The 25902-nt window shown below is 38.5% G+C and overlaps 1 protein-coding gene across 1 annotated transcript; it reads left to right on the forward strand.

Moving 5' to 3' along the window:
• The first annotated feature begins 18785 nt into the window (after positions 1–18785).
• On the forward strand, positions 18786–25467 carry LOC124864800 (cytoglobin-1-like). The gene is made up of 4 exons (XM_047359712.1): positions 18786–18946; positions 19052–19188; positions 22522–22753; positions 24753–25467. The coding sequence occupies exons 2-4, from the start codon at positions 19052–19054 to the stop codon at positions 24915–24917; spliced, it is 534 nt and encodes a 177-aa protein (XP_047215668.1). The 5' UTR covers positions 18786–18946; the 3' UTR covers positions 24918–25467.
• Positions 25468–25902: the final 435 nt, after the last annotated feature.

A 25902-nucleotide genomic window follows, 5' to 3' on the forward strand; every position in this document is an offset into this window, starting at 1 on the left:
AATCTTGTTGGCTGCGCTTTGTAGTGTAGATAAGCTGTTGCTGTGCGAAGAAAAACTAAAAATAAAAGTATTTTACTTCAGCATGACAGATTAAATTAGATAATCGGTACCATCCTCATTTATTTGCACTCCTTGTCAAGACATGTAAAATACGTTAAAATAAATCAATCTGTCATTAGATCAATCTGAATCAACAATCTTCCATGGAAAAACTATGAAAAATCCCATCTTCAATTTGAATACATAGATTTAATATGGGAAAAATAGATGCTAAACAATAAACCAGTGTTAATTTTAACAGAACATTTTAATATACCTTTAGTGATGGACTTTAAACCTTTGGACTTTTCACAAAGCCTCCAAATAACTTTAGGTAAAAAAATATGAACCAGCATTTCTTTTTTAAATACAGATATAAAAAAAATACAAGTTTTAGCAGTTTGTTTTTCATTTTTATGGAATACTCGTCTTCCGCTTAACAGGTGTTACGTCGATTCGCGTTTCCCCATCAGATACGCTTTCCCCAGCGTCTCCTTGCCGCTCACGCGGCAAAAAAGGCGTGTGCTTGTTTAGCGCTCGTAACCAGTGCGCCGTGCTTGCGCCGCAGAAGATCTACGGACACCGTGAAAGCTCAAACAACGTGTTTCGGCGAAGCTGTCCCACTTTTCTGCAACTGTGCTCTCATCTCATCCGAGATATATATATCTCGGATGAGATGAGAGCACAGTTTAGTATATATCTGGTGTCTGGTCGCTCGCTCACAAGTTTGCACAGTATATAGTCAGTCATTTTCTACCGCTTATTCCATAGTGGGTCACGGGGGAGCTGGTGCCTATCTCCAGCAGTCTATGGGCGAGAGGCAGGGTACACCCTAGACAGGTCGCCAGTCCATCGCAGGGCAACACACATACAACCATGCACACACTCATTCATACACCTAAGGGCAATTTAGAGTTACCAATTAACCTAACAGGCATGTTTTTGGACTCTGGGAGGAAGCCGGAGTACCCAGTGAGAACCCACGCATGCACGGGGACAACATGCAAATATATATATATATATATATATATATTAAATTGCCCTTAGGTGTATGAATGAGTGTGTGTATGGTTGTTCGTGTGTTGCCCTGCGATGGACTGGCGACCTGTCCAGGGTGTACCCTGCCTCTCGCCCACAGACTGCTGGAGATAGGCACCAGCTCCCCCGTGACCCACTATGGAATAAGCGGTAGAAAATGACTGACTATATATATATATATATATATATATATATATATATATATATATATACACACATACACGTTTCCCTTTGTGTTAAACTGGGTGATATGAATGGTGCCATCTCTTTGAAATAGTAGAATCATCACTTGGACTTGAATATTAGTTTATAAAAACATGGCTGTTTTTGCCCATTAATTTCCCCTAACTTAACATTATGTTTTCTCTCCCTTGCCTATTAGAAATGAATGATCACACCTTTTACCACAACAGTAAAATTTGTATACATACTTTGAATTGGTCCAGATAATATTTATTTACAGCTTCAACATAAGAAGACTATAGACAGACATATTGGCTGGACAAAAATTAAAACTAGACACATTTACAGATACCTCATTACAAAACACCACAGGAAAAATCGTTTTTAGGCTTAAAAATTTAAAGATTCTGTCAAACGTTCAAGAACATGTTGTTTAAACATAGGTCATTCAATTAAGATACGTATTCAACATAAATACAATGTGCTTATTTTTAAAATCTAAAATAAATAATAGTATAACAACAATTGGTGTAATTCCACCTGTAAATAAACACTGAACAAATTGCAGAGTTGTGAAAAACTTCAACAAGTCATCTTCCCTCAACAGGCCTTACAAATAAAAGCTGCTGATGTGTTTGGACATCCACAGCAAACATGGTGAAACCACCTCAAGCACACATCACAGGATATCTGCAGAACAAAAAGATTTAAATTTATTGTAATATTTCACCTGTCATGTAGGTACACACATAGCATATATTTTAATGTTTCATCTACTATTAAGACTTATTGTCTAAGAGTGGAAAATATTTGATCTTGGGATCTATATGCAAGATTAACAGTGTTAATAGGGAAAGTCAGTTAATCATCAGTTTACTTCCTTTTGTAGTTGACTGATACAAGGCTCACCTTGAATGATCTGTATTTTATACAGGAGCTCCTTTGTGGCCCTTTGGGAGAAAGTCCCAGTCACAGCAACTAACTTGTCTGTTTACTGTTTTCTTCAAGCCATATCTGGAACTTATGTACACTGACAACATCATAGTGTGTGTCAGTGCTTATTACAATACACTTACAGAGCCTCTCCATCCTTAATCCTTCATCACAGTGAAGTGGAATTTTCTTATCAAAGTGGAGAGAAGTTGACTCACAAGAAGAGAAAATCCGGACTTTGTCTTTATAAGTTTTATTCAAAGGCATTCAGCCTTTGAAGACCCTGTCACTGAGGTTAGTCAGTGACAGGGTCTTCAAAGGCATTCAGCCTTTGAAGACCCTGTCACTGAGGTTAGTCAGTGAAGCAGAGCCCCGATCAACATTTACACACAGTATGTATACCAAACATAACAGTGTTATCTCAACTTCAAAGAGTCTGTGTTTTATGACCCCAGACCCTTCTCGGGTTCAGAGGTGACAAAGTTATCTAGGAACAAACCCATCTGCACATCCCCCTAAAGCATGAGTTTTAACCATTAAACTTCTGATAATGGCTTTACAGCTTCCTCCTCTAACACAGATGTTCTGAGGAGTGAGGTAACCTAAAGGTCATACACTTTGGAATGCTTACTGCAAGAATTTCCATCACAACAGGCAAACATTATTCTGTGCCAAATCCAACAAATAATTGGGACTCAACAAATCCAAAAACATTTTTGAATAATTAGCCTTCTTTAAATGTACTTAAAATATATGTAGCTGTCTTTCATATACACACTAACACAAAAGTAAATGTTTGGATTTTGGGGCTTCCTTCTTTCTTTGTGTGACATAAGGCCATATCCCAATGGATGTCTTCATGGGAGGTACAGTCACACATGTCTGCTTCAAATGCCAAATAAGCACTTGGGAACTCCTTAGCCTGCACAGTCTGGTCCAGGAGCTACACAAAGCACTTTCCTTGCACATCTGAATTTTATTTAAAGTGTTTAATTTTTATTTTAACATCATTCTAGCAGCAATAGTATTACCTATTAACTTTTTTGTACTTTATGATTTCATGTATAAAATATTTATCTTAAAGTGTCAACATTTTCTAGAACACTGTATCGGGATACACTGGGATCGTCTTTCTGTCCACAGATGCAGCAGATATCTGTCAAGTCATCTGCAAGGTTATAAACTAATTGTCCAGTTTGCAAACTTTAGTACATACCCTAGAAACACAGATAGTTTTACTTTACGGAGCTAAACGGACCTTTAAATGATGTAGTTGTTATCTTTTATGAGAGCTACTTTTGTTACCCACCTGATGCTTCCAGCACAGTGACTGCAATCTGCCAACGTAGCATTTCCACATCCTTACGTCCGGCAGGAAAAACAGGATGTTGTCCATCAAGTATTTTCTCTTCAAACTGAAGTACAAACACAAAACACATATAGCCCAACATGTATCTCAAGTGAATATAGGAGTACATTTTTAATACGTTTATGGCAAACACACCGCAAGAGCTGGAGTCAGGTTGTAGGGGATGTGGAAGTGTGTTGCACTCCCACCTTGACACATTCCTGCCCTGTTTCTTCACAAGAGCTCTAAAAAACAGCAAGGTATTAGCAATTATCTAACTGAAACATGCCTGTTTCATGCAGAACAGTAAGCTTGCTTTGACAAATAACTTTTAAAAATAAACATATTTAGGTAAAGTTCCCTGCGTTCCTTTCTAACTTACCAAAAAAAAAAAAAAAATAGCATACATCAAAGATATTTACTTGTGTATATGATTTGACCAATTTGTTATGTAATTTTGCTTCATGGTTCATCCTGGAGGATTTGTGCCATATAAATAAACACAATTTAAATTTATAGAATTATCCTGCCATCACATTTTTATTGATACAACTCAAAGAAATACAAAGCATGACAGGAGAAATAACTGATAATGCAAAGGATACACATTTGTTTTCAAGGACAATTATGTGCCATTTATGATGTTGATGTTTGCAATTAAAGGTCTTGCCATTTTATAGACTAAAAAGGCTGTATATCACAGCAATTACAATGTGATACGTTATACCACGGACAGCCTGCATCCACACTTGAAAAGGCATGCTTAGTCATCGAAAATATTGAAAAATAAACGCCTCTATGTTGGTCTGATGTAGAGCTACTGATGGTCTCAAAAAAGTATCCAAATTATTTCATTCTCAACTACCCAAAAATAATAAAATTTTGTCATGAAAATACAAAATCACAAAACATACACATACCTTGATATTTCTTGACATCTCTTCAACTTCTGACTACTTTCCCCAAGTGAGTCCAGAGGAAGAGATTTTCTCTGTTTTGGAAATATAATCTGAAAAGACATCAACAGATATGATTTGGCTACTAACTGTCTGCCTTGTATTGCTTTAAAGGCACATGAATGTAAGATACTTGAATCGAGAAATTCAACACCTGTGATGGACTTTATAAAACTTTGATTAAAACAAAAGAATTGGAGAGGAACTGTGTCTTTATTGATGATATGCAAACACTTACAATGACAAACCAGTGATGGTTGTCATTAACAATGCCATACAGAGTGCTGTAGTCTGTTGGATCCCACTGAAAAATTGAAACACTGATGTCAGCATCATGATGCCTTTTAAGGTCATTGTAAAACAGTTCAAACAACCAACCTTGAAGCGTAGAATTTTTTTTTGCCACACAGCAGACATGCCAAACGAGTCGATACACAGCACTTTCTCTGCTGAGGATGTATTATGCTTTCTCTCCAAAAATTTAATGTAGGCATTGATCAGCTAAAAAGATAGGTCTTTGTTTGTTTTCTTGCACAATCATATTATTATAAGAATACCCATCCAGTGCAGTTACATTTCTAAATTGGGGATGGTTAGAAAAACTATGTGTTTTACCTGGCTCTCAAGTTCCCTTCCTGGTGCTGTTCTGAAAATATCAAAGTAAAACAGCTTATAAGGCCCAATTTTAGAAAGAAGAACAGCCGCTGTCATGCCATCCCAGGCTTTCCGGATATCTAAAATAAAACAGGAAAGAATTTGAGATTTTGGATGTGAAACTCATACAATACACATGTACATTATATTTACATTGAAAAGTGTCCAAAAACATACCCTGCTCTACTTTTGTAGAGCCTGAAAATGGTGGCACAGCTGGATCCGTAGCAGCTTCAACACCTTGAAGGGTGGAGGCTGGATCCCCAGCAGGTTGAGTGGGGGGAGCAGGTTTTCCAGTTTTTATAATGTTCTGAGGGATTATTGGTTCTTGTTCAATGAATAACCAAAGCTGATCTATGTTCTGTATTGGAGATCTGCACTTTTGTTGATTAGGTTAACAATGGTGTATGGGCTGATCCAGTTTTACTCAAGTTTGCCACCCTTACGCTCTTGGCTTCTTATGTTGAGTCGTAGAACCTTTTCTCCAACCTTAAAAGTTTCTGATTTATGAGTTGTGGTCTTGTATTTTTGCTGAGCTGTTTTTATGTTTTGCTGAACTAGTTGGAAAATTGTGTCCTGTTTTTTTATTGCCTCTAACACCGACTTCTTCCCCAGAGTGTCTTTAATCTTGTTGTCAATCTGGGATAAAAGAACAAAAAAAAACATATAAGCAGATTTCAGAAACCTTAACAAGGTGTCCACTGTCAAATATTGGATATTTCAGATGTGAAAACATACCTGGCAGACCAATATTTTCCAAAACCTTAAACATGGTGGTTATCCATAACCACAAAAAATTTGAATAACATTTAATGTGTTTTAGGACAGAAGGAAATAAAACAGGTGGATGAACTTGGTACATTAATTGTGAATTATTGGAAATTTCTCTTACAAAAATTTAGATTATGATAGCAATTTCTTTTGTCTGTTATTAATGTAATATGTTACCTTATCACAAAATACCACCAGAGATACTGCTGTTTTATTTTTACATTTATAAAAAAATTTCCATCAAGAGTCAAAACTAAACATGACCTCAAATATTGTCTTTACATCTACGGGGCTCTGCATGTAGAATGTAATACAGAAGACAGACGAAATCATGTCTCACCAGGATGTTCTCTGGAACCTCACATGGCATACGAGCCTCTGTTCCAAAGAGGAGGAAATATGGTGAAAACTTTGTTGTGTATTGTTTTTTGGTTCTGAGTCCAAACATCACAGCATCCAAGTAGGTGTCCCAAGTGTCTGGTCGCTCGCTCACAAGTTTGCACAGTGCTCTGAAAAACAACATTTTATCATTTGCTTGCTAAATTAACTGAAAGAAGCTCCCAGCCACTGTGCCAATGTGGACAAATTTACCAACCCAGTCCTGGGAGTTTTCGACCTAAAGAAAATGATAACCCATTCAGTAATTGATGTCACAAAAAAGTGCGGGGTCACACAAAGGGGATTCCACTGCAGCAGGCCATTAACTCCAGGGGAGCAGAAGATCACACCAGCATAAGATGAACAATTTCCAACTTCACAGAGAATAATGGCATCAACACTTGGAGAGGAATGTAAGGGAGGCCAATCTATGTGTCTGTACATGATGGAAGACATCTGTATTTCACTATCAGCACACAGGCCGTACTTTACCACATTGTCAAAGAGGACAAAGTATGTACTGGCATAATGTTCATGCAGAATGTAAAAAAAAAAAACACTTTTAAATAATTACAGTTAAATTCTGAAATTGTAATTACCTTTGAATTGTCCCATTGAGCTTTTCTACTAGCCCATTGGTCTGAGGATGATAGGGAGCACAAAGGCTGTGCTCAATGTCCAGCATTGTGCAAATGTCCTTGTTCAACTGTTGGTCAAAAATGAATAAATGCTTTAACAGATAAACATCAACAAGAAATAACTTTGATCACGAAATTACTAACCATTATCATATTGCATCATACATCAGTCCATAACACTCAAAAGTATTTAGCAACACACCTCATTGAATAATTCTTTCCCCATGTCGGTCAGGATTCGCTTAGGGGCCCCAAAGCGATGACAGAACTTCAAAATGCATTGTGCAACATCTGCTGCTGTTTTAGACGGTAAAGGATAGGCTTCAGACCATTTTGTAAAATAGTCAACCGTGACTGCAATGTACTGGTTCCCAGCCTCTGTCTTAACCACCTTTCCTATAAGGTCCATCCCAACAAGCTCAAACGGTTGACTCACCTGAAAAAGTAAAAGAAAATAGAGAATAGCACTTTTGACCAGGGATAATAAAATATCCTTCTTGTAGTGTTTTGATATGTATGTCACTTACTTCAATTGGGATGGGTTTTGTCTCCTGCTTAATTGTCAGTGCACTTTGCTGGCATTGCACGCATTGACTGACCTAAAGAATCAAATTTTTTAATAAAATGTCAACCATCAAAAAGCTGTTATAAGCTAAAACAATACAAGAATGTAATAGGATTTTGATTTGTTTTCTGTTTATTCTGGATTTAGAGATTTCATAATTTGTTATTTGTGTTTTGCCCAAATTATTCTTCGTCTTGATTAAATCAAGCTTATTTCTGTTTCTTTTTACTTTGCATTTATTTCAGTTATTGTTAGTTGAGTTTGGATTCGTGTTTCTTATTTCCCCGTTAGTGTTAATCCTCCTAGCTCCACTGTTTTATCTCTTTCTCTCTCCCTCAGCTGTCTCCTCACACCTGCACCTTCTTTTCTAAGTATCACTGGTCCATTATTTCATCATTCAACCTCCAGTTTTTAAGCAACTCTCCTTGATTCACTTCTCACATAAGCCTCTAGTTATTCTCCATGTGCTCCTTGTTCTCGCTGTCATCTCCTTGTATGAAAGTTCATTAAACTTCCACCAATTAACTGCTCTCCACTTCCACCTATTACATTTGTGTTCAACACCATCTACTAACTTGACAATGACTTGTTGTAACAATGTACCCTTTAAAATATTGTACATTAACAATGTACCTGTCACCATGTTTTCTGTTTGTGAGCCTTGATTTATAAGAAATACCTATCCACTTATCGATGTCTTTTGTCATGCCTGGCCAGTAAAACCTTCTGGTGATAGCATCTCTGGTTTTAACTTATGCCACAGTGGGCACCAAAAGCACTGGCATGAAACTCCTTAAATATTTGTTCCGCTTCGTCTTTTGCATTCACAACCTTCCGCTTTGACTGACTGCTTCCCTTGCAGTAATACAGTACTCCACCTGTCAAAATATCACAAGTTGAGAAAAAAATTAAAACAAAGCAAACTCCGTGCTTAATCAACCAAAAGACAAAAACCTGCTTCAATATGAATGTATGTGAATGGGGGTTCCTGATGTGGTTGGTGTTGTGCAAAAAACATAAACAGTAAGTATTCTGTAACAATCTTCAAATATGCAATTGTATTTTTACTTGGATGCATTTGCTATAGATAGAAAGACAGAAATGACATAAATGTCATGTTGGGTAATAATTTTCTAACCCACATACAGATTTTCAATGCGATTTATTTCTTAATTGCTTATTGCGACAGGCTTAATACCTTGAAGTAATTATTTAATTTCGTATATTACTGTGGCTCTGTGGTGTTACAGATAATTCAAATGTATGCTTAAAAAAGGAAATAAGGCTATGCAATTGGTGCAACACAATTCAACATACCCGAAATAACTTATTGCTGTATAAATTAGGTAAGGAAAAGACTAGAGGCCTTTGTCCAACATTTAATTTTAAGAAAACATATACTCACCATCAACTGCAAAGTCAGCTGCCCTTCGTCTTATCAAATATTTTTGACTCTTAGAAGAGCCTTCAGGGTAGCTTCCAAGCGATAAATACTGGAAAACATTGCTAAATGTTAACGGATCCATTTCTTGCTACTTTTCAGAGTCGGGCGCAATTTACCAAGGTACCAAAATTACATAAGCAACGTTAAAACATTTTCAAATGTACAATAATAGCTAATTGGTGACGCAGCCACCAGTGTCTATCAATGTGAATGAACCTCGTCAATTATCTAATTTTCATGTTCTTTCTAGTGGGATTTGACGTTCCCCAGATTTATACATAGAATCAAGATTCGCATAGTTTCTGAAACAAATAGGAAATTTCAAGCTCTAAATATTAAGAGTAAGAAAAAAAAATTTGCCAGCTTTAAAACTGTGAAGCAGTGACTGGGGATCTTTCTTGAAGTACAATATACAGAAAACTTAGTAAAGAAATTTTTTTTGATGTGTTTAAATAAAAAAATAAAAACATAGTAAACCATAACTCGAGAACAACCTTGACTGAAAAGAATAAAAAAAATAAAAATATAGACCGGTCAGATGTATTCAACTTTAACATTACTTGGAAGAAGTCCATGACTTAATAAAGGATGCTGTTTTACCTAAACGAGTAGAATATTTTTGAAATATCCAACAAATTATCCAAGATGATATGGATATCCCAAAAAAAAATCACAATTAGACATTAGAAGTTATTCTTTTAAAGAGGCAAAAAACAGAAAATGAATACAGATGGGTGATATTGGGCCATGAGGATGAGTTTCCCCTGTTTAATACAGGGGGAACGATATCTGACAGGGTGTGGAGATCCATCTAATATCGTTCCCCCTGTTTAATACAAACACAATGTTTGAGCTTTCAGGGTTACTGTAGTTCCCTTGTGGCGCGAGCACAGCGCGACGGTTCCGAGCCTGCAACAAGCACGCGCCTTTTTTGCCGCGTGGAGACGCTGGGGAAACCGTATCTGATGGGGAAATGCGAATCAACGTAACACCGGGTCGCGGGGTGAGCAGACTCAGCAGAGACGCCCAGACGTCCCTCACCCCAGACACCTCCTCCAGCTCCTCCGGGGGGAGCCCAAGGCGTTCCCAGGCCAGCCGAGAGACATAGTCCCTCCAATGTGTCTTGGGTCGTCCCCTGGGCCTCCTCCCGGTGGGACGTGCCTGGAACACCTCCCGAGGAAGGCGTCCAGGAGCCATCCGGTATAGATGCCCGAGCCACCTCAACTGGCTCCTCTCGATGTGGAGGAGCAGCGGCTCGACTCCGAGCCCCTCTCGGATGGCCGAGCCCCTCCCGGATGGCCGAGCTCCTCACCCTATCTCTAAGGGAGTGTCCGGCCACCCAACGGAGGAAGCTCATTTCAGCCGCTTGTATCTCGTTCTTTCGGTCATGACCCAAAGTTCATGGCCATAGGTGAGGGTAGGAATGTAGACCGACCAGCAAATCGAGAGCTTTGCTTTTCGGCTCAGCTCTCTCTTCACCACAACGGACCGGCACAGCGTCCCCATTACTGTGGCAGCCGCACCGATCCGTCTGTCGATCTCCCACTCCATTCTTCCCTCACTCGTGAACAAGACCCCGAGAAACTTGAACTCCTCCACTTGAGGCAGGAACTCCCCTCCAACCAGAAGAGGACAAGCCACCTCTTTTATGGAATAATTACATTGAATTTCCACAACAAGAATGACACTAAAAGTATCAGTGAAAGCTTTTAGATCTATTTTTCTTGTGATTAGGTGTTCTTTTTCCACAAAAATCAACATCCCATAGAAGAAAATGGATCCACCCTCGTTTTGCAAAAGTTTTATTTTAAAACCTACAAACAGAATTAAAATCAGGATTTTTCTATAAATTCCTATATTGGAAATTTAAAAATTATAAGTTGTCTTTTTTTCAAAAGGTCACACAACATTTACAGATCTAAACAAGCTTTATTTAACCGGACTGGGGATAAAAAAATGCTCATTGGATTTGAAAGGTTGAAGACCAATGGTTGAGACTAAAAGGCAATTTAGTTTTAAATGCAGTCATTTAAGGCTTTGTATAGTTCTGGTTGAATTAATTTACTGTTCACTTGGTCAGCCAATATATTGTAAATGCATTGCAGCTTGTCATGCAACAGTTAATTTAGAAATTAATGTTAATTAATTAAGAGACCTATTTTATATAACAGTAGGACATGAAATCAGTTCTGTGTTTGCAGCAAAAAATATGGGATCTTCATCTAAACTCAGAACCATCCCCCTGATACATGTCTACTTATGTGCTGGCAGAAAACTGATTATTTCAAACTGATATTATGTGAAGAACAACAAGTCACATTTAGTAAATTTTTATATTTATTTGACCCTTATATTTATTGTAAGTCAAAGTAAAATATCACTGCCAAAGAATGTGAGCATTAAAAATACAAATTTTTGTCTAAATCACCTCTCCCGCTAACAGTTTTTATGATTGAAGTGTGTTTATGCATCCTTTCCTTTTTGAAGGGATGAGTGTCAAAGAATTTAATTAATTATCCACATCTTTCTGCTTCCCTGCAGTATAAATCTGGTATTACACAGATGATATTTTTCTTTTAGCTGCTTCTCAAAATGGGAAAGACAGGAAAACTTGAAAAACAAGTTAGGCAGATGTTAACCTTCATAAGTCAGTAAAGAGCTGTAAGAAAATAGTTAATTGTCCATACTTGCCCATATCTACGCTCAGAGAGATGACAAAAAATGTTACAAAATGCCAGACAACAACACATATGTTTTTCGCATCTACCAACCACTAAGAGCATGGTGAAGAAAAAATATCTTCAAACTTCACTGATAGAGAACTGTAGGATTTTCTTTAAGACAGTAGATGCTTATGGTACTACAGTAATAATGTTTATTTTAAGGCCTTTAAAACACCTTTTAGCCTACACTAGGTGACAAAAGATCAATGAGTCACTACTGTTTTACAAATTAATCTGTTATGAACAACTCTGCCTTAATATATTAAATCCTAAAGGTCAGTCAGTCAGTCATTTTCTACCGCTTATTCCATAGTGGGTTGTGGGGGAGCTGGTGCCTATCTCCAGCAGTCTATGGGCGAGAGGCAGGATACACCCTGGACAGATCACCAGTCCATCACAGGGCAACACACAAACATCCATGCACACACTCATTCATACACCTAAGGTCAATTTAGAGTGACCAATTAACGTAACAGGCATGTCTTTGGACTGTGGGAGGAAGCCAGAGTACCCAGTGAGAACCCACGCATGCACGGGGAGAACATGCAAACTCCATGCAGAAAGACCCCAGGCCGGGAATCAAACCCAGGACCTTCTTGCTGCAAGGCAACAGTGCTACCAACTGCGCCACCTTGCAGCCCTATTTTTTTTTTATTTCATCACATCATAAATAGTTCTCCTAAATTTAAACGGATGTTGTTTTACCAGAGTGCAGAAAAGCTTATGCTTTAAGCCAGCTCGCCTTCCATAACGTTCCAGAGGGTGGCAACAGAGGACCACCACTGTTTTTTTTAAATCTGGTTGTGCAAAACTACTTCAAACTACTACTACTATCTCTGGAAGTCAGGTTTTTCACCATAGTATGTAAGTAATTGTGGCTTTTAAGCATGCAAACATGTTAAAATCAAATCAAAACAGTTTCAAAGGCAATTATTTGTCTAACATGATTGCAATAGTAGAAAACATATTATCCATCAAAGCTATTGCTTGCATTAACCAATTTAGAAAAGTGAATATTATTATTAAAAAGCCACCAAGATCCCAGGGTTTAAAACTAATGTATAGGTACAAAACGTCTTTAAACTAATTTTAAGCTTCATGAATGGTGACTCGTTATCTTGACAGAAAATTACCTCAAGCATAATTTCTGTAATATATTTGAACATTAAAATGCTGTGTATATTGCTAAAGGTTTTTTTGGATCCCACTAAAATTTAATAAGTCAGGAAGAGATTAGCCTAATGGGCTGGAGGAGGAACCTCTGTTTTACAATAAATCAAAGATGCTAGACTCCACTAAATGTAAACAGATGTGTGCGTTGAAATACTTTTTATGTGTTTTTCACATTTTGTTCCACTATTGTATATAACTGATGCAATACATAGTGTTGTTGCAGCATGAAGAAAATACTTTTATTACAATCAGTTTTTTGAAGCAGAGGTTAAGACATCTCAAACTAAAGATGTATTATTTGCTCATCTGGTTTATTTTGCAGGGCATCTGAGTGATGTCCATCATGTGGTGTAGCTTGTGCAACAGTTGTCTTTCTGCTTTAAGCTCTAGTAGCTCCAGAGCCTGCACATTTAACCTGACATGTAAAAAAGCAAGACACGTGAGAAAACAAGCATTTTAAACACACATACAGTAATCATGGATATGAATGTTATATTAGTTATTGGCATTAAATATTTATGCTTGAAGGCTCAGCACCGTCTACACTTCCTGAGGATCCTAAAGAAGAAAGGCCTGGACTCCAATCTACTGCTGACCTTCTACCACATGTCCATTGAGAGTTTGCTGGCATACTGCTTTACAGTATGGTATGGCAGACAAGAGAAGGCTTCAGAGGGTAGTTGGCTGCCCTCTCCACTCCCTGACAGACATCTTTCCCTTCCTGCAGAGCACATGAGATCACCAAGAACATCTGGCTTTAGACTGTTTGACCTTCCGTTCTAAAGGAGCCGCTACATGTGCATCAAATCACCAGCAGGCAAAAGAACAGTTTCTTTCCCAGGGAAATAAGCTCTTTGAAGTGACACATGCACAAATACCCATATGTACCCACCTCCCTTAACAGCTTCCCCCGAAGGACTTCCCTTCCAACAACAACTGTGCAATATTTTCATATTCATTTGTGCAACATATTCACTGTGCAATAATAGCTATCTGTGCAATATATTGTATATATATATATTATTCTACTTAACATTTTTTCTTCTGACGTCTCTGCACTGATAAGAAGCATCTTTTTTCATTTCATTGTATAGTTGCATAAAGACTTAAAGGTATTCTATTTCTATTTTATCCTGTTCTGTTAAATTCTATCATTGGTCTTTTTCCAAACCTGGAATGATTGTACAATAAACAACATCAATACATTTAATTAGATTCACGAGTTTTAATTTATTCTGGGTTATCTCTAAACCACATTGAGTGTGAACTACACATACAGGTTCAGATATATACAGGGGTTGGACAATGAAACTGAAACACCTGTCATTTTAGTGTAGGAGGTTTCATGGCTAAATTGGACCAGCCTGGTAGCCAGTCTTCATTGATTGCACATTGCACCAGTAAGAGCAGAGTGTGAAGGTTCAATTAGCAGGGTAAGAGCACAGTTTTGCTCAAAATATTGAAATGCACACAACATTATGGGTGATATACCAGAGTTCAAAAGAGGACAAATTGTTGGTGCACGTCTTGCTGGCGCATCTGTGACCAAGACAGCAAGTCTTTGTGATGTATCAAGAGCCACGGTATCCAGGGTAATGTCAGCATACCACCAAGAAGGACGAACCACATCCAACAGGATTAACTGTGGACGCAAGAGGAAGCTGTCTGAAAGGGATGTTCGGGTGCTAACCCAGATTGTATCCAAAAAACATAAAACCACGGCTGCCCAAATCACGGCAGCATTAAATGTGCACCTCAACTCTCCTGTTTCCACCAGAACTGTCCGTCGGGAGCTCCACAGGGTCAATATACACGGCCGGGCTGCTATAGCCAAACCTTTGGTCACTCATGCCAATGCCAAACGTCGGTTTCAATGGTGCAAGGAGCGCAAATCTTGGGCTGTGGACAATGTGAAACATGTATTGTTCTCTGATGAGTCCACCTTTACTGTTTTCCCCACATCCAGGAGAGTTACGGTGTGGAGAAGCCCCAAAGAATCGTACCACCCAGACTGTTGCATGCCCAGAGTGAAGCATGGGGGTGGATCAGTGATGGTTTGGGCTGTCATATCATGGCATTCCCTTGGTCCAATACTTGTGCTAGATGGGCGCGTCACTGCCAAGGACTACCTAACCATTCTTGAGGACCATGTGCATCCAATGGTTCAAACATTGTATCCTGAAGGCGGTGCCGTGTATCAGGATGACAATGCACCAATACACACAGCAAGACTGGTGAAAGATTGGTTTGATGAACATGAGCGTAAAGTTGAACATCTCCCATGGCCTGCACAGTCACCAGATCTAAATATTATTGAGCCACTTTGGGGTGTTTTGGAGGAGCGAGTCAGGAAACGTTTTCCTCCACCAGTATCATGTAGTGACCTGGCCACTATCCTGCAAGAAGAATGGCTTAAAATCCCTCTGACCACTGTGCAGGACTTGTATATGTCATTCCCACGACGAATTGACGCTGCATTGGCCGCAAAAGGAGGCCCTACACCATACTAATAAATTATTGTGGTCTAAAACCAGGTGTTTCAGTTTCATCATCCAACCCCTGTACATAAATTCACCGGACTCATTCAGTGAGCTGTACTGGAAGTTCTTAAATGTTTTTAAACTTGAAAAGGCGTATTAACAGCTTAGTGATTGTCTGGAGATCGACGGAGGGTGGTAATTCACTAATTCACTGAAGCAAATACACACAAACACACACAAATATATGACAGGCCCTTAAAAAGGCTTTGAGTTTGTGAATATAAACACAGTTGTAACTGACCTCAGGTCAGTAGGTGTCACAGGGAATGTGGCCAAAGTAACTAAAAGTACCCTCAGCAGATTTCGAAATCATTCTGAGAAGCTATGAGGTATGTAAACATCTGGAGGTTTGCTCAATTTCTTTGATTTCCTGATTCTGAAGTTATAACAGCTGTTGCAAAGAGCCACAGAAGATAGCATTTTGCTGCAAGTCTTGCAGTTCCTAAGCTCCCACAACTGTACTGTCTAGGTAAAAAAAATCATGTTTCTGTAGCCCTTCATTATGTCCACCTCTTTTCCCTGGAAGTTGATGCAAGTATGCTAAAAAGGCTTTTACAGTTATATTCATGTTTGCATTCTCATTTAGATACCCGAATCTCAAGAGATATGACAAACATTTTTCTTTTACCAAGGCAAATGTTTTCTAAGTGCAATTTATAAACTAAAGTTAGAAACGTAATTTTTGTGATATTAAATTAACTCTGCTATGGAAACATGAACCAATTCACAATATCTAATACCACTTGTTTGTTCAGTTTACAGAAAACAGTAAATCATGCACTAACTGATCCTAAATAAACAGGTCTGATTACTCCAAGGCTGTAGATCTCAAGTTTTGTATAACAAATACCCAGTCATTAAATATCAAGTTTTCTAAGTACCAAAATCATTACTATAACATCAATGTGTCCTGTCTACTCTGATGCTGGATTAAAACCTGAATTAATAAAGTTAATCAGGCAACTAGGATACTGTCTTGAGATATAATTTTTCCAGATCAAAAGTGCCCTGGCACAAGTGGGCAACCATCTGCTCCAGATGATTGCCTACATGTCCCAGATGGCCTCCAGATTTTAAAAAAATAGAAATAAGTACCACCATCATGACAGGTATATTAAAATAGCAGGGCATCAGGACTTTGACTTTTTTATGTTGTGTTATGTCATAAATGAACTGAAACCTTATCATCCTTCAGCTTTGAATGGTCTTTAAGGGATATTATGTGATTGTTCGTTAAGTTTTTTCAAAGTTAGTATGTCCCTGTTTGATGTTGAAAACAATAAGTCAGAATTCTTTGTGGTAAGTCTGAGATTTTACAACAACCGTGACCTGAAATCCAATATGGCTCCCATGCAAATAAAACCGTGTCAAAGCTGCAGAAAAAACTGTTTAATTCTTGTTATAATGATTTGTATCTTGATAAAATTTTTTGCATTGCTATGCAGTCTGCATTAGTGTACAGGTTACTGCAGAGTTCAAATTGAAAAATGCTAGGCTAACTTCTAATAGGAGTTAGCATAGTCATTAAGCATATCAATTACAAACCCCCACGTATTTATGAACTTGCATCTGGAAAATGGTTAAATTAGGTTTTATGTCGCTCCCAGATTCAACTTTCAACTTCAGAGGTAATTAGGATACAGCAAAAGTAGCATCCTGGTTCACTGTGGTTCTTTTCAGTCCGTTAAGGTTTCTCCACTGCAAATTTCTGATCAAGCAAAGATAAATGTGTTTCAAGATTTCATCGGTTTTTTTATTTTGTTGCTCTACACATGCTCTACAGTTATTTGTATATGTTTACAGATATTTGATAGCATTTTTCCACCAGTGGAACTGATTAGAGAAGTATGGCTCTTCGATGGTATAATGAACTTCATGCATGAACATCCTGAACGTTAAGCTCCTAAATAATGTTCCCAGTGTGACTCTTTTACATAATACCTGCCCATGAGTCTGCTGTGTTATAAATGACTTGAAATGTTCCTTTGCTCAAACACTTCAGACATATAATTACAAAGGTTGTCAAACTGGAGCCTGGTTTATCTTATCTTGTTCATATCACACAATCAAAGACTGGGTCAGTGTTTAACATAGGTCAGTTTATAGTATTCCTCCTAGCTTTTGCAATTCACGAGCTCTGATAAACGTACTCGTACTCGTACTCGTCGTCTTCCACTTATCCGGGACCGGGTCACGGGGTCAGCAGACTCAACAGAGACACCCAGACGTCCTTCTCCCCAGACACCTCCTCCAGCTCCTCTGAGGGGAGCCCAAGGCGTTCCCAGGCCAGCCGAGAGACATAGTCCCTCCAGCGTGTCCTGGGCTGTCCTCTGGGCCTCCTCCCAGTGTGACGTGCCTGGAACACCTCCCGAGGAAGGCGTCCAGGAGGCATATAGATGCCCGAGCCACCTTATCTGGCTCCTCCCGATGTGGAGGAGCAACGGCTCTACTCCGAGCCCCTCCCAGATGGCCGAGCTCCTCACCCTATCTCTAAGGGAGTGCCCGGCCACCCTACGGAGGAAGCTAATTTCAGCCGCTTGCATCCAGGATCTCGTTCTTTCGGTCATGACCCAAAGTTTATCGCCATAGGTGAGGGTAGGAACGTAGACCGACCGGTAAATCGAGAGCTTCGCTTTTTGGCTCAGCTCTCTCTTCACCACAACGGACGGCACAGCGCCCCCATTACTGTGGCAGCCGCACCGATCCATCTGTCAATCTCCCGCTCCATTCTTCCCTCACTTGTGAACAAGACCCCGAGATACTTGAACTCCTCCACTTGAGGCAGTAAATCTCTTAATCTGGGTTTGAATGGCTATACATCCAACCCAATGTGGAGCTGGAAAACAAAGAACTTTGCAAGTTTTTTAAATTTTTTTATCTTAGCTGTGTCAACACAAGTGAGACATCCCTTCCCACTGATAACAACTGCCACCACAGAGCTGGAAAGTGTATGTGTGGGTGTATTGAGGTTATGCACGTAGAATTTGAAATGTAAAGAAATGAAAAACACACCAAGATAATCCAGTTCTTCTCTGTAGCAGAGATCAAACCAACATAGTTATAATTATATTGGTAGTTCTATAAAAGAAATTGAATTTGATTGCAGGTTAATCTCTTGTGTTGTCAGATATGGTCTGTCTCTAGGAAAAGTTGAGAGCATGCCCCTTTATCGCTCAATAGCATGGTATTGTATAACATCCATGCTCTCGCTCTGCATGCATGACATATCTGGCTCACCTATTATGGATTTATGTCTGATCCCATTATGTTTTCATCACATAACACCTACAAAGGTAAAGTGGACAGAGGGAGGAATAGTGTGTAGCAGGGAGGGTGCAAAGTGGGAAAGGAGAGTGTAGAAAAAGAGACTAACAGAGGCTCCTCCTCGTTCACGGTGTGCGTTTCTTGTGTTTTTCTCATCCGGCTTCTCACTCACACTCTCGCTCAGCAGAGGCTCAGAGGTAGGGAGCAAAGATTCTCACTTGGAAAGGGTGGAGAGAGAATTTTTATCTTTTATTTTTTTCTGACTGAGAAAGAGACGCCAAAAAAGAAAAAACAAAAAGGTAGAAATTATTTTGTTTATTCTGGGGGAGGGGCAGTGCCACCAGAGCCTTCCTGCCTGCCTGTCTGCTGCATGTGCTCAGCCTGCTTACACACTGTGTTTCCAGATGGAGAGGAAGCAGGAAGAGGTGGACCACCTGGAGCGCCCAAGCCCACTGACTGACAAGGAGAGGGTGATGATCCAGGACTCGTGGGCGAAAGTCTACCAGAACTGTGAGGAGGCCGGGGTTGCCATACTGGTCAGGTATTTCCATCTGCTGTTCGAGGTTTTGATTAATGTGAATGTTGCTTTATGAAGGAGTGTGGCGAATGTGATGCTGTTGTGATGGGTTTAATCACAACCCATAAATTTGATATTTTCCCTATATAGACCTTAAATTCTAGTAATGCACCTACTGAAGCCAGCAAATGTACGACCTATTTTTCCAGGAAATATGTCTAGATTCCAAACTGAGGAGTTTCCTTCCTAAAATGCAACAGATGACACACGTTAATGATAATTTTGACCATGCAATAGCCTTATCTCTCACTATCTTCATAAAAGAACATCATAAAAATCATACAAATCCATTATGGAAACATCTTTTGCTGTCTTTCCCTTGCAGCACAGGCCGTGTTTTGAATACCTACAGCCACAGGACTCCATCACTCAGCGAGACCTTTAAGCCTTCCCAGAAAACAAAAGGCTTAGTTTATTTTAATTTCTTTTATTCTGATACACTCAATCAGTTATTTCAGCTTTTCGATTCATCTATTTATGGCAATCTCGCAGAGCTGTTGGAAAGACTTGCAATCGCTTTCTTTTTTTAGCATTAACACTGAAATCCAGGAATGGGAAACTGTTGTAAAAGTCAGGCATCTGCACGGATGCGTGGAGGCTTTTGACATTTGTTCGTGTGACAGGATTTACCGCATGACACAGTGTGCCTTAATAATCCTTTTTGATTGCAGAGGGGCTTCATGTGAGAGGTGTCACATGTTGCTAGTAAAGCAATGTTTTTTTTATCCTCTCAGATTGCTGAAGATTTTGATATAAAAATATAAAAAATATTCAGGTCTGCCCCAGGGACTAGGGAAGAACCTTTGCCCCAGTCTCCAGACTTTTGGAGCCTTTAAGAAGTTTTCTTCCAGGATTGCCCTGTATTTAGTCCTATCCATTATCACATCAACTCTTACCACATTGCACTGCCTAGACTGCACTAAATGTTAATAATTGTTTTTAAGTTTAAGTTTCTATTCCTGAGGAAAACAATTATGACACTTGTTTAATGGAGCACAAAATGTTTTAGAAGGTACAGTGTTGGTAAGGTGGTCAAGCCATTAAGAAACTTTAACTTTAATTGTCAGCAGACATCACCAAGAAGCAACTTTTTCACTAAAACATTGTTGTTGAAGTACCTCACATATTGACTCATTTTACTAGTTAGGTGATGTCTGAAGGTAAATGACCGTACTAAATTGTGTGCAGTAGTATTAGAATAAAGGGAGCTAAAAAAATAAAAATGTTGAAAACCATATATCATTTTCCATTCACTTCCCAGATGTGCTACTTTGTGTTGGTCCACCGCATAAAGCCCCAACAAAATACAGAGGTTTATGGTTAGGACAAAATATGAAAAAAATACTTTTCTGTGGCACTTCAGCTGCAGCACATTCACAACAAGCACTTAAATAAAATTGATAAATGTACATGGACATGACTCCTTTTTGACCTCGTATTTTTCATACTTAGATTCCAACACAGAGTCTATGGCCTTTAGGAATTTGAGGAATGACGATTGATTGGAAAACCTTGCCTTGTGAGATACTCCGTTAGGTAGTAAGAAATAAATCCTGTCACTCTGCTGAAAAACCTCAGCGCTAATATTAATCCAACAGAATTACAGTCTTTTTGGGTAACAGATAAGATCCACGGAAGCAAATCACAGCACTCAGTCTCTGAAATTAGAAGATGTCTTTAATTCAGCTCTTCAATTATTCTTGAAATAAGATAAGGAAGGATTTAGAGTCCAATGACCACAGAAAATTCTAATTAGGCTATTTATATGCATCCACAGGTCATGCAATTACAAGACAGAGATTAAACACTGTCACTCCTTATTAGTTTGCAGCGAAACCGGGACCATGAAGCTCCGGCATTTTCAAAGCCTTTCACCCATCTGAACTCTCCAAAGGACACTCCAACTTCCTCCCTTTTCACATGTAAAACCCTGATATGTAGGCATATGTGTCAGAGCTAGCAGAAAAGAAATATTTGCTTCCTTTTTGTGTAAGCAGTTGCAGAGCCAGGGGTAGACGGGACATCTTGATTTGATAGCCAGCAGCCAGATGCTTTGGCCCTCTTCCCAGAACTGTGTGAGGGGGTGAGCTTTTAGGTTTCCCTTTGCTATTTCCAATATACACTATAATACCTCTGAGGGTCAAGCGAGGGTGTAATTAAAGAAAACATCAAAGTGACTATTTGTTCTCTGATGGGGCCCGGCTTAAATCAGGTTGGACAAACAAAGAAAATGTAGACCTGGAACGTCTGTCGAAACAAGAAAACTGCCTGTGTCCCAAACAAATTGGAAAAAAAAACATGAAGTAATCATTGTCACAGGTAACTTTAACTGCAGTAAATATACAGTAAATCAGGAGAGGTAGCCTTGAGAGGGGAATTCAATTTTGCATTAGGCCCTCTCTAGTTAGCAATACACCCTATCAGACATCTGAGAAGAAAGGTTTGCAAAGGAATGGCTAATTGAGTGGCACATAACAAAAACGATGTTTATAAATTTAGCTTTATACCTTATTTTTGTCATAAACAAACAGAAGATCAAGATAACAGGGCAGTGATTTGTACTATTGTCTGAATGTAAGACAGATTCTAGTCCAAATCCTTCGGTAGTTTGAATGCATTGCCTATGCTGTTGCAAATTGTTTCCTTGGTACCACAACTTCCTCTCACACCCTCAATCCACCCCCAAGGATTAATTTGTGACTCTAAACTGTGTACAGATTTAATCGGTGTGTACATGGTCGATGTAAGTTGGTCCTGTGGCAAAAAAGTGCCTTGTGCAATTTGTACCTCATCCACTACTCTCTCAGGATACAGTATGCAGACACTCTCTCTGCACTAATGAAGATTCACTCACCTTGGCATGCTCGCAGTTACCCCAAAGGCAACGTAGTCCAACCTGTTTTCTTAGTTTAACCAATAATCCCCAGGTGGTCATCAAATATGGAAAACAAGGGCAGCGACATCCTTGCAAAACTAACTTAATATTCCCTGACACAGTAACAGACTTCACATTTTACAGGATCCCAATACACACAATGTATTGTGTGTTGGAGAACCAATTGTATGGTGGAGAACATACAAAACAGGAGCACATCATAAGCGACGCATATGGCAGGACATAATGCTCTTTGTTTCTTTATGTTTGGACCCACATGAAACGAGATTTTAGATATGCCAAAGTACATCACGAGATAAACAGTGTGACACAGCTATACCTCTCCAACTCACCCTATACCTAGTTAAGGCTCTCTGTTCTCTATGTCTGAAATTTACCCTAATTGTTTTCCTCCTTTAAAGGCTTTTTGTGAACTTCCCTTCATCTAAACTGTACTTCAGCCAGTTCAAGCACATTGAAGATACACAGCAACTGGCGCAGAGTTCCCAGCTCAAGAAACATGCTCAAAGAGTCATGAACGCCATTAACACATTGGTGGAAAACATTGACAACTCAGAGAAGGTGACCTCAGTGTTGAAGCTGGTGGGCAAAGCCCACGCTCTCAAACACAAGGTGGATCTGGTGTACTTCAAGGTAAAAACTATTTGAACAAAATCAAGATGAACATTGGAAGGCTCAGAGACTTGAGATTTAAAGCTGAAACCTGATATTTACATGCAATGTATAAAGTAATGTATACCCTTTATTCTCACTGTTCAATGTTAAATAACACTAAACTTTTCCAGTTTTAGGTCAGGTAGTATTACCAAATGTATTTCTATTTGCCTAATGCCAGAATCATTAGCAAGATAACATTTTGAGTGACAGTTTACAAATGTCTTTCAATCGTGCTAAATATAGATGCAGAAACTGCACCCGCAATAAGTTTCAAGTTTAATAAAGAGTCTTGTGGGTTGTAAGGAATTACATTTGCATATTCTTCTCCCATAAATTTTTACATTCTGGTGATGAGCATATGCTTTGCATATTCATAAAGGCAAACATACTTAAAAGTTTCCACCGACTGTTCCACTCATTTTACACAATCAATTTGCACCTGCTTTGTAGATCAGCTGTGCGCACGCAATCCAGTTTGCACGTGTTTTAATACAAGCAAACCTTTTGAAGATCAGGCCCTATGTTGTGAAGTGAACAAGTCTTTCACACCCATACTTTACAGTTGGGATGACCTTCTCAGGCTTGTAAGCTTATCTTTTTTTCATCCAAATGTTATGATGATCATAATGGCAAATGATTTCTATTTTAGTTTTATCAGATCACAAGACATGTCTCCAAAAGTCATGTCCATTTCCTCTCTGCATTTATAAATTGTAATCAGTTTTTTAATTGCTTTAATCATATCTTACCTGATTTCTTTTCTTTTGATTTTCCATGATGTTGCACAGGGAAGCAGTGTGACTGAGAACTTAAAACACATCTATATGTGTGCCTTCATTTAATCCAAATACTGGGAACTGACCTATAAACCTATAACAAGTATCAAAAAGCCATGTCCTCATCATCTGGGCATTTTCAAATAGTTTAAAGTATAGTAATCTTAGTGGATGTAAACTTCTGACTTTGAAGAAAGCAATAAAAAAAAGTCTCAAACAAGTCTTCTTATTCTGGCATTTATCAAATAGAAATAATTTTGGTCAACTTAATGGACCTAAAAGATGACAAGTTTAGCCTAATTGTAATGTTCGTCAGTGTGTCGGTTATGTACTCTACCCATAAAAAATAAAAAATCCAAATAAAATAGCTTCTTTTTAAATCAAGTAGAGTGACAAAATAAAATGAATCAGTCAATATTGAGGATAATCATGAACCAAAATCTGTTACATTTACTAGTTTGTTGGTCCTCCTGTGCCTTCTATGTCAGTTTGAATTGCCAGAGGCAAGAAGTCACTTGTGAAAAACAGATTTCTTCTTCATTCGAGTTCAAACGTGCCAAAATGGTGCATGACAAGGTTATATTCTGAAAGCTGATCTTACTACTGTTAAAACCTGTTTGAAGAAGAAAACTGATGAAGTTCATGTCTCAAAGAGTTTAAAGTGGCACAAAAGCCAGAGAACATCCAACAAAGTAGTAATACTGTGACTTCATGTTTTTTGCAATGAGTTGTAACAAAAGTTGAAACCAGCCATTTCAGATAAACTAACTACTAACAGCCTAGGAAAGACGTATAGAAAGAAAACCTACTTGTTAAGCTGAGGTATTTTTGAGACAGTGATGCAAAACAAATAATTTAATTGTAGATTCTATTTTTTTGAGTCAGTTCTGCTATTTATTCCGTAATTTTAATAAGTTACCAAATTGTTCTAGATAGGCTTCACAGAACCAACAAATTTCTGATGTGTTTTTACCTTTCTATTCAATATGTGAGATTCAAGGAACATGCATGAAAGTAATTACTGAGTGGGTTTCACATTTAAAATTAATAATTGGGGTACAGCAAAACTGGCATCCGAAGACATCTGTATTCTGTGGCAAAATTAGTAACAACAACTGAATTTAGTAATCATTTTTCTAAATGTCAAACTCTTCCTTAAATGACACTTTGAGGTACATTACTGTTTGTGTCTTGTTCAGATCCTGTGCGGTGTGATTCTGGAAGTCCTGGGAGAAGAGTATCCAGAGGTTGTGACACCAGAGGTGGGCATGGCATGGACCAAATTCCTGGCTACTGTCTGCTCTGGCATCAAAGCCGTCTATGAGGAAGTGGGCTGGACCCAACAATCAACCTCCACCGGCTGAAACCTTTTCGTTAGTACTCCTATAATGAGGAACTTATTATCGCTTTGCAGCTTTATGCAACAGCAATCAGAAGACTGTAATATGATAATGCAGTTTGTTGCTATCTATGATAATCATGGAATATGTAAAAAGGCTATATTATAAACAAATATAGAAACATGTACTGTGCCCTTTTTTATAGCAAGCATTGTGTTTTTAAGAGAAAAAGAGCAACCCTCCCCCTACTTGTTCTCTTTTAAAGACTAATCCATTTAAGATAGAAAACAGAGAAAGAAAATACAAACAGATGGAAAGGTGAATAAGAGGTCACATTTGACTTGGGCGTGCCTTTTATTAATTGTGTTCATGTATAAACGAAAATGTAAACAGAATTATTTCTGAACATTCAGATGTTTTACAGATGTTTCCTCCTTTCAGTCTACACTTACTCATGTCAGCTTTGTTACATTTTCAATAATAATGCTGATGATTGTACTTTTCCCCTCATTGAAACTCACATTTGTATGTGTAATTGAGGATTATTTGAAGTAAACAGACAATACAAAACCTTCTTATTCAAACTCATAGTGTTATTTTATAAACTTTTGTAACGCACAGAAAGCTGCCTTTCTTTCTACCGTGGCCTAATGTTACCGTACACTGCTTTGATTAGCTGTTCAAAGCAGTACCACCTTGCAGATTTCTTCTGTTTCAGCTTTTTTCAAATGACGATTTGATGAGAAAAAAGCTATCCAAACTAACCTAGCCCCCTGAGAAAAGTTATTGCCCACTAAACCTAAAACTGGCTAAACAGCTGTCATCAAGTATTTTTAATAATTGTGAATAAGACTTTGATATTGCTGTGGAGGAATTTTGACAATCCGCAGAATGTATAACTCTAGCCAAACCGCAGGGTTTTCAAGCCTGAAAGACCTGTTTAAGGGGATGTCACTGCATCACAACTGGATTCAGTCCAGACTGTGACTAGGCCACTACATCATTTTGT

Source organism: Girardinichthys multiradiatus, chromosome Y, assembly GCF_021462225.1.
Source record: "Girardinichthys multiradiatus isolate DD_20200921_A chromosome Y, DD_fGirMul_XY1, whole genome shotgun sequence".
In the NCBI taxonomy this organism is placed as follows: Eukaryota; Metazoa; Chordata; class Actinopteri; order Cyprinodontiformes; family Goodeidae; genus Girardinichthys; species Girardinichthys multiradiatus.

Coding starts and splice junctions, on each gene's coding strand:
- LOC124864800 (XM_047359712.1), top strand. CDS start 19,052: ATGGAGAGGAAGCAGGAAGAGGTGGACCACCTGGAGCGCCCAAGCCCA. Junction 19,189..22,521: donor GGGGTTGCCATACTGGTCAG/GTATTTCCATCT, acceptor CCTCCTTTAAAG/GCTTTTTGTGAACTTCCCTT. Junction 22,754..24,752: donor TGGATCTGGTGTACTTCAAG/GTAAAAACTATT, acceptor TGTCTTGTTCAG/ATCCTGTGCGGTGTGATTCT.